Source organism: Coregonus clupeaformis, chromosome 27 (genome assembly GCF_020615455.1).
Source record: "Coregonus clupeaformis isolate EN_2021a chromosome 27, ASM2061545v1, whole genome shotgun sequence".
Taxonomy (NCBI): domain Eukaryota; kingdom Metazoa; phylum Chordata; class Actinopteri; order Salmoniformes; family Salmonidae; genus Coregonus; species Coregonus clupeaformis.
This window is the reverse complement of record NC_059218.1, coordinates 35,629,871-35,643,859: the sequence shown is the minus strand read 5'-3', so window position 1 is coordinate 35,643,859 and position 13,989 is coordinate 35,629,871. Positions and strand designations below refer to the sequence as shown.

General features: G+C 42.9%; 1 protein-coding gene across 1 annotated transcript in view; it reads right to left on the bottom strand.

The window, feature by feature from the left end:
* LOC121541906 (ryanodine receptor 1-like) overlaps positions 1-13,989 on the bottom strand; it is a 77,937-nt gene that overhangs the window by 9,445 nt on the left and 54,503 nt on the right. The window contains exons 84-91 of the mRNA XM_041851288.2: positions 13,870-13,946; positions 13,565-13,638; positions 8,392-8,472; positions 8,158-8,246; positions 7,675-7,803; positions 7,477-7,581; positions 1,897-1,902; positions 78-159 (exon numbers count right to left, since the gene is read on the bottom strand). Coding sequence (XP_041707222.1) covers positions 78-159; positions 1,897-1,902; positions 7,477-7,581; positions 7,675-7,803; positions 8,158-8,246; positions 8,392-8,472; positions 13,565-13,638; positions 13,870-13,946 — 643 coding nt within the window. The remainder of the gene's footprint in view (positions 1-77; positions 160-1,896; positions 1,903-7,476; positions 7,582-7,674; positions 7,804-8,157; positions 8,247-8,391; positions 8,473-13,564; positions 13,639-13,869; positions 13,947-13,989) is intronic.

The window sequence follows — 13,989 nt, the reverse complement described above, 5'->3', positions numbered from 1 at the left end:
CAAATCATGGAGGCGGGAGAAATTAAAGAGAAAAACAACAGAAAGATAGAAATTCTGTCATACAAATGTCCTTTTACCCTCTAGTAGAGAGAGTAGCATGACCACCATGTCTTTCTGGAGGTCCAGTAGCTCCTTCAGAAGTCCAATCTGGCTGGAGTCCTACGAGACAGAACAAACACACACAACGCTTCACAACAATGACATTTACTGTTACTACAGTGCATTTCAGGCCTGTAGACTTCTAATGATCATGAAGATTATTATTCTGCCAAAGGAATCTCAATTTGTTGAAGAATCTAGAAGTATTCATGCAGTGAAAGGGATGGTCCGAACCCATTTGGTTTGGATTTCAGGCCAAACACCTTACATTAATACAGTAAATATTTTATGAGTTTATCACAGCATAATGAGTTTCCCAATCTGTATGAATCTGGAGAAAAATATGTCCTAACTTCCATCTTCTTCAACAAATTCACCTCAGTGGTTAAAAAAGTAATTGCTTAATTAACTCAGGAACCACACCTGAGTGGAAGCACCTTCTTTCAATATACTTTTATCTCTAAAGCATTTCCATTATTTTGGCAGTTACCTGTTTGTACTCAGTCTAAGAAATAGATTATTAACTGGTACAAAACTGCCATTACAGTAAATGCTTATGTCAAAACTGCCATTACACTAAATGCTTATGTCAAAACTGCCAGTACAGTAAATGCTTGTGTAAAAACTGCCATTACAGTAAACGCTTGTGTAAAAACTGCCATTACAGTAAACACTTATGTCAAAACTGCCATTACGGTAAATGCTTATGTCAAAACTGCAATTACAGTACATGCTTGTCAAAACTGCCATTACAGTAAATGTTTGTAAAAACTGCCATTACAGTAAATGCTTGTCTCCACGGTAAAACAGAATGAGATTAAGGTTAGAGGGATATCGCCTTACCCTTAAGATATTCCTTTGCTTGCATTTTATTGGGATACACATTTAAAATATTTAATCATAAACAATTAACCAATCAGGAAAATTGTAATTTTACCACATCAACTTACATTTTACATGTAGACAACTTACAATTCAAGAGAGCCTGTAAGTTCACTTGGTTTCTGGCCAACAACATATAGTTTAAGAATTCTTAAAAGTAGCTTAGTGGCAGGTAGCTTAGTGGTTAAGAGCGTTGTGCCAGTAACCAAAAGGTCGCTGGTTCTAATCCCCGAGCCGACTAGGTGAAAAATCTGTCAATGTGCCCTTGAGCAAGGCACTTAACCCTAATTGCTCCTGTAAGTCGCTCTGGATAAGAGCGTCTGCTAAATGTGTAAAATGTAAAAATAATATACATTTTACACAGAAAGACTAGAGAGCAGCATACATCTCCAACTTTATGCTGGGGCAATGTTAGAATTAGTCAGAAAGCAACACGTCAGAAATTAACGGCATACACACACACACTATCAAACATTACTGTGTCCAGGTCTCGCTAACCAGTGCATGCTCCATCAGGGGGGTGTTAAAGGGCTGTCCCTTTTCTCAGCGAGCTTTACATTCACCTGCTTTTAAGCGTTTCACTTTCCTATCCCTAATGCAGACGTTAAACAAGTTTAGCAAAGTGTGGAATGAGAATCCTGCATACAGCAAGTAGGTTAGTAATGTCATTGTATAAAGTGCTTGACGTTAACCAAATAAAGCAGTTTTCATTGTTGCAGTAGGTTGTTTTCATTGTTTTGGAGGTTGACATACAATTTTATTGCATTACAAAATCAGTCATTTTCTAGTTCTTATTCCAGCTTTAAAGGCAGGTGAGTATAAAACAAACCGAAAAAAGGAAAGTAGGGAAGAATCAGGAACAAACTGGTAAACACCCAATCACGTCAATGATAGAAATATTAAATGAATACATACTTTACCCTGCATAGACCATGTGAAAGACAGTTTACATAATCAATATCTCATAGGATTTGTAAACATTAAAAACATAAAGACAGTGCTACATTTCAAAGTACTTTGCCACATGGTTTTTACGGTTGGCTATAGTTTCATCAAGGTGTTACGTACTAACATTACACCACTAATATATTTCATTATCAGTACATATCATTTATCAATCTACTAACTATTTACTTATAACTAACATACAGTGGGGAAAAAAAGTTTTTAGTCAGCCACCAATTGTGCAAGTTCTCCCACTTAAAAAGATGAGAGATGCCTGTAATTTTCATCATAGGTACACGTCAACTATGACAGACAAATTGAGGAAAAAAATCCAGAAAATCACATTGTAGGATTTTTAATGAATTTATTTGCAAATTATGGTGGAAAATAAGTATTTGGTCACCTACAATCAAGCAAGATTTCTGGCTCTCACAGACCTGTAACTTCTTCTTTAAGAGGCTCCTCTGTCCTCCACTCGTTACCTGTATTAATGGCACCTGTTTGAACTTGTTATCAGTATAAAAGACACCTGTCCACAACCTCAAACAGTCACACTCCAAACTCCACTATGGCCAAGACCAAAGAGCTGTCAAAGGACACCAGAAACAAAATTGTAGACCTGCACCAGGCTGGGAAGACTGAATCTGCAATAGGTAAGCAGCTTGGTTTGAAGAAATCAACTGTGGGAGCAATTATTAGGAAATGGAAGACATACAAGACCACTGATAATCTCCCTCGATCTGGGGCTCCATGCAAGATCTCACCCCGTGGGGTCAAAATGATCACAAGAACAGTGAGCAAAAATCCCAGAACCACACGGGGGGACCTAGTGAATGACCTGCAGAGAGCTGGGACCAAAGTAACAAAGCCTACCATCAGTAACACACTACGCCGCCAGGGACTCAAATCCTGCAGTGACAGACGTGACCCCCTGCTTAAGCCAGTACATGTCCAGGCCCGTCTGAAGTTTGCTAGAGTGCATTTGGATGATCCAGAAGAGGATTGGGAGAATGTCATATGGTCAGATGAAACCAAAATAAAACTTTTTGGTAAAAACTCAACTCGTCGTGTTTGGAGGACAAAGAATGCTGAGTTGCATCCAAAGAACACCATACCTACTGTGAAGCATGGGGGTGGAAACATCATGCTTTGGGGCTGTTTTTCTGCAAAGGGACCAGGACGACTGATCCGTGTAAAGGAAAGAATGAATGGGGCCATGTATCGTGAGATTTTGAGTGAAAACCTCCTTCCATCAGCAAGGGCATTGAAGATGAAACGTGGCTGGGTCTTTCAGCATGACAATGATCCCAAACACACCGCCCGGGCAACGAAGGAGTGGCTTCGTAAGAAGCATTTCAAGGTCCTGGAGTGGCCTAGCCAGTCTCCAGATCTCAACCCCATAGAAAATCTTTGGAGGGAGTTGAAAGTCCGTGTTGCCCAGCGATTTTTTTTCCTCATTTTGTCTGTCATAGTTGACGTGTACCTATGATGAAAATTACAGGCCTCTCTCATCTTTTTAAGTGGGAGAACTTGCACAATTGGTGGCTGACTAAATACTTTTTTTCCCCCACTGTACTTACAGTATGGCGTTACTTTCTTCAATTAAAAGGAGTACCACTGTTCAATAGTGTTCCAGTCATGTATGTGGTGTGTCTGCAAGCCAGTGCATTTGTGTGAATGTCAGGTAGAAAAAGAGAGTGTGCATGAGGAGATATCTGTGAGGCTGGTTGCTTTATGCATGGGAGTAAGAGAGGACACTTTCATGTAACAGCGGTTTTAGCATCACAATACGATTTAGTTCACCATTCCAGATTCAGTTTCTACAAACTACTTTCACTGTAAATATATTTTTTTGAAATTACAGACTTATCAGTGAAACAATGCAACAAAAGTGTTCAAGTTGTTGGCTTGAAAGGCGTTTGTTAAATGCATAGTTGGCAGTCAAATGTAAGTTCATTGCGAATTTTCACCCCAGCAATGGTAACACAGATCACTGATATGTGAAATCACAATCCTCTAGTAAAAAGTGCACAAAATAGCTTATCTATACCATGAACTGTAGATGTATGTTGGTGTACAGCGTAGTTGCTGACAGATCTTTGTGGGCATTTACATGTCATATATATATATATTTATCAACCCATGGAGGTCTGGATTTGGAGTCACCCTCAAAATTAAAGTGGAAAACCACACTACAGGCTGATCCAACTTTGATGTAATGTCCTTAAAACAAGTCAAAATGAGGCTCAGTAGTGTGTGTGGCCTCCACGTGCCTGTATGACCTCCCTACAACGCCTGGGCATGCTCCTGATGAGGTGGTGAATGGTCTCCTGAGGGATCTCCTCCCAGACCTGGACTAAAGCATCCGCCAACTCCTGGACAGTCTGTGGTGCAACGTGGCGTTGGTGGATGGAGCGAGACATGATGTCGGCAGGTAGCTTAGTGGGTAAGAGCGTTGTGCCAGTAACCGAAAGGTCGCTGGTTCTAATCCCCGAGCCGACTAGGTGAAAAATCTGTCGATGTGCCCTTGAGCAAGGCACTTAACCCTAATTGCTCCTGTAAGTCGCTCTGGATAAGAGCGTCTGCTAAACGACAAAAAAATAATAATAATAAAAATAAAAAAAATGTCCCAGATGTGCTCAATTGGATTCAGGTCTGGGGAACGGGCGGGCCAGTCCATAGCATCAATGCCTTCCTCTTGCAGGAACTGCTGACACACTCCAGCCACATGAGGTCTAGCATTGTCTTGCATTAGGAGGAACCCAGGGCCAACAGCACCAGCATATGGTCTCACAAGGGGTCTGAGGATCTCATCTCGGTACCTAATGGCAGTCAGGCTACCTCTGGCGAGCACATGGAGGGCTGTGCGGCCCCCAAAGAAAATGCCACCCCACACCATGACTGACCCACCGCCAAACCGGTCATGCTGGAGGATGTTGCAGGCAGCAGAACGTTCTCCACGGCGTCTCCAGACTCTGTCATGTCTGTCACATGTGCTCAGTGTGAACCTGCTTTCATCTGTGAAGAACACAGGGCGCCAGTGGCGAATTTGCCAATCTTGGTGTTCTCTGGCAAATACCAAACGTCCTGCACGGTGTTGGGCTGTAAGCACAACCCCCACCTGTGGACGTCGGGCCCTCATACCACCCTCATGGAGTCTGTTTCTGACCGTTTTGAGCAGACACATGCACATTTGTGGCCTGCTGGAGGTCATTTTGCTGGGCTCTGGCAGTGCTCCTCCTGCTCCTCCTTGCACAAAGGCGGAGGTAGCAGTCCTGCTGCTGGGTTGTTGCCCTCCTACGGCCTCCTCCACGTCTCCTGATGTACTGGCCTGTCTCCTGGTAGCGCCTCCATGCTCTGGACACTACGCTGACAGACACAGCAAACCTTCTTGCCACAGCTCGCATTGATGTGCCATCCTGGATGAGCTGCACTACCTGAGCCACTTGTGTGGGTTGTAGACTCCGTCTCATGCTACCACTAGAGTGAAAGCACCGCCAGCATTCAAAAGTGACCAAAACATCAGCCAGGAAGCATAGGAACTGAGAAGTGGTCTGTGGTCACCACCTGCAAAACCAGTCCTTTATTGGGGGTGTCTTGCTAATTGCCTATCATTTCCACCTGTTGTCTATTCCATTTGCACAACAGCATGTGAAATTTATTGTCAATCAGTGTTGCTTCCAAAGTGGACAGTTTGATTTCACAGAAGTGTGATTGACTTGGAGTTACATTGTGTTGTTTAAGTGTTCCCTTTATTTTTTTGAGCAGTGTATATATACAGTGGGGAGAACAAGTATTTGATACACTGCCGATTTTGCAGGTCTTCCTACTTACAAAGCATGTAGAGGTCTTTTTATCATAGGTACACTTCAACTGTGAGAAACGGAATCTAAAACAAAAATCCAGAAAATCACATTGTATGATTTTTAAGTAATTAATTTGCATTTTATTGCATTACATAATTATTTGATCACCTACCAACCAGTAAGAATTCCGGCTCTCACAGACCTGTTAGTTTTTCTTTAAGAAGCCCTCCTGTTCTCCACTCATTACCTGTATTAAATGCACCTGTTTGAACTCGTTACCTGTATAAAAGACACCTGTCCACACACTCAATCAAAGACTCCAACCTCTCCACAATGGCCAAGACCAGAGAGCTGTGTAAGGACATCAGGGATAAAATTGTAGACCTGCACAAGGCTGGGATGGGCTACAGGACAATAGGCAAGCAGCTTGGTGAGACGGCAACAACTGTTGGCGCAATTATTAGAAAATGGAAGAAGTTCAAGATGACGGTCAATCAACCTCGGTCTGGGGCTCCATGCAAGATCTCACCTCGTGGGGCATCAATGATCATGAGGAAGGTGAGGGATCAGCCCAGAACTACACGGCAGGACCTGGGTAATGACCTGAAGAGAGCTGGGACCACAGTCTCAAAGAAAACCATTAGTAACACACTACGCCATCATGGATTAAAATCCTGCAGCGCACGCAAGGTCCCCCTGCTCAAGCCAGCGCATGTCCAGGCCCGTCTGAAGTTTGCCAATGACCATCTGGATGATCCAGAGGAGGAATGGGAGAAGGTCATGTGGTCTGATGAGACAAAAATAGAGCTTTTTGGTCTAAACTCCACTCGCCGTGTTTGGAGGAAGAAGAAGGATGAGTACAACCCCAAGAACACCATCCCAACCATGAAGCATGGAGGTGGAAACATCATTCTTTGGGGATGCTTTTCTGCAAAGGGGACAGGACGACTGCACCGTATTGAGGGGAGGATGGATGGGGCCATGTATTGCGAGATCTTGGCCAACAACCTCCTTCCCTCAGTAAGAGCATTGAAGATGGGTCGTGGCTGGGTCTTCCAGCATGACAACGACCCGAAACACACAGCCAGGGCAACTAAGGAGTGGCTCCGTAAGAAGCATCTCAAGGTCCTGGAGTGGCCTAGCCAGTCTCCAGACCTGAACCCAATAGAAAATCTTTGGAGGGAGCTGAAAGTCCATATTGCCCAGCGACAGCCCCGAAACCTGAAGGATCTGGAGAAGGTCTGTATGGAGGAGTGGGCCAAAATCCCTGCTGCAGTGTGTGCAAACCTGGTCAAGTCCTACAGGAAACGTATGATCTCTGTAATTGCAAACAAAGGTTTCTGTACCAAATATTATGTTCTGCTTTTCTGATGTATCAAATACTTATGTAATGCAATAAAATGCAAATTAATTACTTAAAAATCATACAATGTGATTTTCTGGATTTTTGTTTTAGATTCCGTCTCTCACAGTTGAAGTGTACCTATGATAAAAATTACAGACCTCTACATGCTTTGTAAGTAGGAAAACCTGCAAAATTGGCAGTGTATCAAATACTTGTTCTCCCCACTGTATATATATATATATATATACACATACACACACACAAACTATGTAATTTCCTCATGCACATCCAACTTTCGTGTAAGATACACAATGTGTGGTTTCTAGGGGAATAGCAGCCATGTTTTGTGTGGTGAGATGTGTAGGTGTACATGTTGATGTTGAGGCAGCTAGCTTATACCTGTGCCAGCTTCATCATCATGTGGGCAAAGACGTGGAGGAAGCCTACCACTGCATCCCACAGCCTGCTGTGGGTCAGGGACTGCTGATTGCCTGTACATGGACCCTGAGGGGAGACCACCAGGTACATACGGTCACATACATACCCAGTAACATCCAGTCATCTACATGCTGTACAGATGAATGGGTTTATACTCACCTGGATGTACTCAGTCAGACTGTTGAAGATCTGTTTAGCCACTATCATGGCCTTGGAGAAGTTCTTCTTGCCTGGCTCATCGATGATCTCTTTACCAGAGTAATACCAGTAGAAATCACTGATTGACTCCTTTAGAGAGAGCGAGATATATATATATATAGAGAGAGAGAGAGAGTGAGAAATATTTTTCCTAGCCACCTTGCTTCTGCATCTGCATTTCTTGCTCTTTGTAGTTTAAGGCTGGGTATCTGTATAGCACTTTATGACAACTGCTGACGTAAAAAGGGCTTTATAAAATTCACGGTGAAAGGGATAACAGTTGAAAAAGAAATGGAAAGCCGCACACTCTAGGAGCTCAGATGCAATCATTTAATATCCTAATAACCAACGTTTGGACAGACAAGCTGTCTTCATCAGGGTATAAAAAAGGGGTAACAGGACACCTCTTTAACAGGTATGTGTTAATAGTCAGAGTCCCAGTACCTGCAGTCGGAGGAGGTAATCCACAGTGCAGATGATGATGTTGATAGTGGTGGTGCTGCCGGTCTGTGTTCGCAAGTAGTTCTGGAAATCTGGAGTAAAAACAGAGAGTCCACTCAAATAGACTGCCAACATTTGACTAGCATTACAGCAAGTCATGATTCAAGTGTTGCTGTGCCCCCACAGACAAATCCATCATTCCCTAAATAGAACACCATTGGATAATATTCTTCTCACCGTTATTGTGGCCCTCACAGAGCAGCTGCAACATGCGGAACAGATCACAGGTAAACTCATCATCCGACATGACTTTCTCACCTGGAGGGGAGAGACAAAGGGACAGAGCATCAGACTAGATCTAGAAGTACTGGATGTCTTTGACAGTAGGAGGGTTCAGTCAGGCTGCCTCTCTCTATCTGTATGTAATGTAGGTGGGAGGCTAACTAGAGAATTTGAGTGTTAGCCAGTGCGTACCATGGTCAGCAGCACACATGCTTGCAGCAATAAGGTGAGTGTGATTATAATTTCACAGCTCTCCATCACGTCTGCATAATCATATTAGTAAGAGCTGCAATAATCTCCTCCTTACAGACTGTCCATCTTCCTTTAGTTCATACTGAGTTGTTCACTGTAACTACAATATAGAAAACGTCAAACACTTGCTGAATCATGGCCAATAGGTTGGCATGTACTGTAAAAGCACATTCACAGCAACAAGCAACGATAAGACCTTCTGCAATTTTAGACACATAATCAAACACTATTATGTCACATACATTAACACAAAGAAACAGTCGTCCATCAACACTGAAAACACAGTATACTATATACACAGTATACACACATAAAAGTACATGGTCACATCAACATGTATAGTTACAATGGACATCACTGTATACTGCACAGACATACAACGTAATGGAGAAGTTGACCCTGTCAGTTCCTCAGTCAGTGCATGCAGCACAGACCTACTGCACTCCTCGAACTCCACTGAGTTTGGGTTAAGAGGGCCAGGGTTTGGACTTGTGTCCAAGCAAGGTGGAGTGGAGGAGGGATGATGTCATTGTGGGGGGGATTACAGTGTAAATCATGTGAGGGTTCAGAGGTGGGTGGGGCAGACAGTGCTGATCTAGGATCAGTTTTGCCTTTCAGATCATTAAAAAATAAGATTACAGTGCTTTCGGAAAGTATTCAGACCCCTTGACTTTTTCCACATTGTTACATTACAGCCTTATTCTAAAATGGATTAAAGAAATAAAAATCCTCAGCAATCTACACGCAATACCCCATAATGAAAAAGTGAAAACAGGTTTTTAGAATTTTTTGCAAATTTATAAAACACAAAAACAGAAAAACCTTATTTACATTAGTATTCAGACCCTTTGCTAAGAGACTTGAAATTGAGCTCAGGTGCATCCTTGAGATGTTTCTACAACTTGATTGGAGTCCACCTGTGGTAAATTCGATTGATTGGACATGATTTGGAAAGGCACACACCTGTCTATATAAGTTCCCACAGTTGACAGTTCATGTTAGAGCAAAAACCAAGCCATGAGGTCGAAGGAATTGTCCATAGAGCTCCGAGACAGGATTGTGTCGAGGCACAGTTCTGGGGAATGGTACCATAACATTCTACAGCATTGAAGCTCCCCAAGAACTCAGTGGCCTCCATCATTCTTAAATGGAAGAAGTTTGGAACCACCAAGACTCTTCCCTAGAGCTGGCCACCTGGCCAAACTGAGCAATCGGGGGAGAAGGGCCTTGGTCAGGGAGGTGACCAAGAACCCGATGGTCACTCTGACAGCGCTCATGAGTTCCTCTGTGGAGATGGGAGAACATTCCAGAAGGACAACCATCTCTGCAGCACTCCACCAATCAGGCCTTTATGGTGGCCAGACGAAAGCCACTCCTCAGTAAAAGGCACATGACAACCCGCTTGGAGTTTTCCAAAAGGCACCTAAAGAACTCTCAGACCATGAAAAACAAGATTATCTGGTCTGAGGAAACCAAGATTGAACTCTTTGGCCTGAAGGCCAAGCGTCACATCTGGAGGAAACCTGGCACCATCGCTACGGTGAAGCATGGTGGCAGCATCATGTTCTGGGGATGTTTTTCAGCGGCAGGGACTGGGAGCCTAGTCAGAATCGAGGGAAAGATGAACGGAGCAAAGTACAGAGAGATCCTCTGTAGAGAGAGGTCCTCTGTAGCTCAGCTGGTAGAGCACGGCGCTTTTAACGCCAGGGTAGTGGGTTTGATCCCCGGGACCACCCGTACACAAAAATGTATGCACGCATGACTGTAAGTCGCTTTGGATAAAAGCGTCTGCTAAATGGCATGTTATTATATTATTATATTATTATCCTTGATGAAAACTTGCTCCAGTGCACTCAGGACCTCAGACTGGGGTGAATGTTCACCTTCCAACAGGACAACGACACTAAGCACACAGCCAAGACAACGCAGGAGTGGCTTCGGGACAAATCTCTGAATGTCCTTGAGTGGCCTAGCCAGAGCCCGGACTGTAATCGCTGCCAAAGGTGCTTCAACAAAGTACTGAGTAATGGGTCTGAATACTTGTGTAAATGTAATTTCATATAATTTTTTATACATTTGCAAACATTTCTAAAAACCTGTTTTTGCTTTGTCATTATGGGGTATTGTGTGTAGATTGATGAGGGGGAAAAAAACATTTAATCCATTTTAGAATAAGGCCATAACGTAACAAAATTTGGAAAAAGTCAAAGGGTCTGAATACTTTCCGAATGCTGGTTATGGACTGATCCTAGATCAGCACTCCTATTCTGAGATGCGTTGTGGATACGGGCCCAGAGTTACAAACACTGAGGATGAATATGAGAGATAGATAGATCCAGATATTGGGCTAATTCCGTCCTCAGGAATTCTTATAATCACAATAGTGGTGAGCTTCGGAGGTTCAGTAGATCTGTGGTTAGCCACTCAAGGGGAAAAAACGCTTTTCAGTCATTGTTTGTTGCTAGGACTCATTACTCTGAGTGTTTAATAGGTTTACTATGAATACAGTACATAGTCATGTACAGTAAGGGAAAAAAGTATTTGATCCCCTGCTGATTTTGTACATTTGCCCACTGACAAAGAAATTATCAGTCTATAATTTTAATGGTAGGTTTATTTGAACAGTGAGAGACAGAATAACAACAACAAAAATCCAGAAAAACACATGTCAAAAATGTTATAAATTGATTTGCATTTTAATGAGGGAAATAAGTATTTGACCCCTCTGCAAAACATGACTTAGTACTTGGTGGCAAAACCCTTGTTGTCAATCTCAGAGGTCAGACGTTTCTTGTAGTTGGCCACCAGGTTTGCACACATCTCAGGAGGGATTTTGTCCCACTCCTCTTTGCAGATCTTCTCCAAGTCATTAAGGTTTCGAGGCTGACGTTTGGCAACTCGAACCTTCAGCTCCCTCCACAGATTTTCTATGGGATTAAGGTCTGGAGACTGGCTAGGTCACTCCAGGACCTTAATGTGCTTCTTCTTGAGCCACTCCTTTGTTGCCATGGCCGTGTGTTTTGGGTCATTGTCATGCTGGAATACCCATCCACGACCCATTTTTTAATGCCCTGGCTGAGGTTCTCACCCAAGATTTGACGGTACATAGCCCTGTCCATCGTCCCTTTGATGCGGTGAAGTTGTCCTGTCCCCTTAGCAGAAAAACACCCCCAAAGCATAATGTTTCCACCTCCATGTTTGATGGTGGGGATAGTGTTCTTGGGGTCATAGGCAGCATTCCTCCTCCTCCAAACACGGCGAGTTGAGTTGATGCCAAAGAGCTCCATTTTGGTCTCATCTGACCACACAACTTTCACCCAGGTCTCCTCTGAATCATTCAGATGTTCATTGGCAAACTTCAGACGGGCATGTATATGTGCTTTCTTGAGCAGGGGGACCTTGCGGGCGCTGCATGATTTCAGTCCTTCACGGCGTAGTGTGTTACCAATTGTTTTCTTGGTGACTATGGTCCCAGCTGCCTTCAGATCATTGACAAGATCCTCCCGTGTAGTTCTGGGCTGATTCCTCACCATTCTCATGATCATTGCAACTCCACGAGGTGAGATATTGCATGGAGCCCCAGGCCGAGGGAGATTGACAGGTATTTTGTGTTTCTTCCATTTGCGAATAATTGCACCAACTGTTGTCACCTTCTCACCAAGCTGCTTGGCGATGGTCTTGTAGCCCATTCCAGCCTTGTGTAGGTCTACAATCTTATCCCTGACATCCTTGGAGAGCTCTTTGGTCTTGGCTATGGTGGAGAGTTTGGAATCTGATTGATGTATTGCTTCTGTGGACAGGTGTCTTTTATACAGGTAACAAGCTGAGATTAGGAGCACTCCCTTTAAGAGTGTGCTCCTAATCTCAGCTCGTTACCTGTATAAAAGACACCTGGGAGCCAGAAATCTTTCTGATTGAGAGGGGGTCAAATACTTATTTCCCTCATTAAAATGCAAATCAATTTATAACATTTTAAAACATTTTGTTGTTGTTATTCTGTCTCTCACTGTTCAAATAAACCTACCATTAAAATTACAGACTGATCATTTCTTTGTCAGTGGGCAAACATACAAAATCAGCAGGGGATCAAATACTTTTTTCCCCTCACTGTACATACCCGAGAAACAATGGAATTAGCATTACTTGACATGACTGAAAGGTTATTTCATAAACTCCTTGAGTCTGAAATTGAATACAGGTGGGCTCCACAACACGAGATAATTAAAAAGAGCTAAAGAAGATGAAGAGACGGAGAGGGAACAGGGAGAGCAAGAGAAAAGGTAGAAAAACAGAGGGACAGAGGTATCATTTACCCCGTTCTGACTTCATGTCTGAGGACCAGCAAAGGAGGGAATGGGAAGAGGGGATAGGGGAGGGAGGGACGCAATGATGGCAAGGTAGGGAAAGAGAGGGCTAGTGAGTTGACGGACAACAGTAGAACACTTAGGAGTTGGGAGGGGTGGTTAACACATTTCTATTGTCAATAATTCTAACTAAGAATTAGTTTAAAATAATACTTTACAAATATTTTACAAATAAACATTGAATGTAAACACAAAATATTAGCAAGTCAAAATACAGTACTAAACAGACACCCTGTAAATTCAAATTACCAACTGACAGCGCTGAAAAAATTAGTCATATCAACACATTAATCACTCAATCATTATTAGACAACAGAGTTTATGGATGTTACTACAACTGAACATTCATAAGATGAGGAATGAAGTGGGGGAACTCCCACTCAGTGACCATAGGCCCTGATACTGTACATGTGTGTGTGATTGCCTGGGCAGGACATGGATACAAAGGTGGTGTAAGGTGGGTCAAAGCTGGTGTACCAGTGTCCAGTATGGTCAGAGCTTTAAAGACTTACTTGTTCCCTCCTCCGACACCATGCCCAGACCCTCTGCCTTGTTCTGTCTCTCAAAGGCATTCAGGTCCAGGACACTGCCATGAAAAACATACGGTCACCTTTAATCAAACTTCATAAGCTGTTAGCTCCATTTTCCATTTATACAGTATATATATATATATCTTTGGGTTTTCACATATTAGTAATCCAACATAACATTAATTTCATTCTACGTACTCATAAACGCTCGATTAGGACTGCTTTCCTACTCCCTACTAGGATTTATGTTGTTTTCCTTTATGAGTAATTCAGGGGTGAAGACAAACCTGCATGTCTGCATTAGAGCCTGGACACTCAAAAAGAAGCCAACATCCTTCTTGTCCTTCAGGTACTCAAGCATTTTCTGCAAACAGACAGTGAGACCAGTCAATTACTACTATAACCTC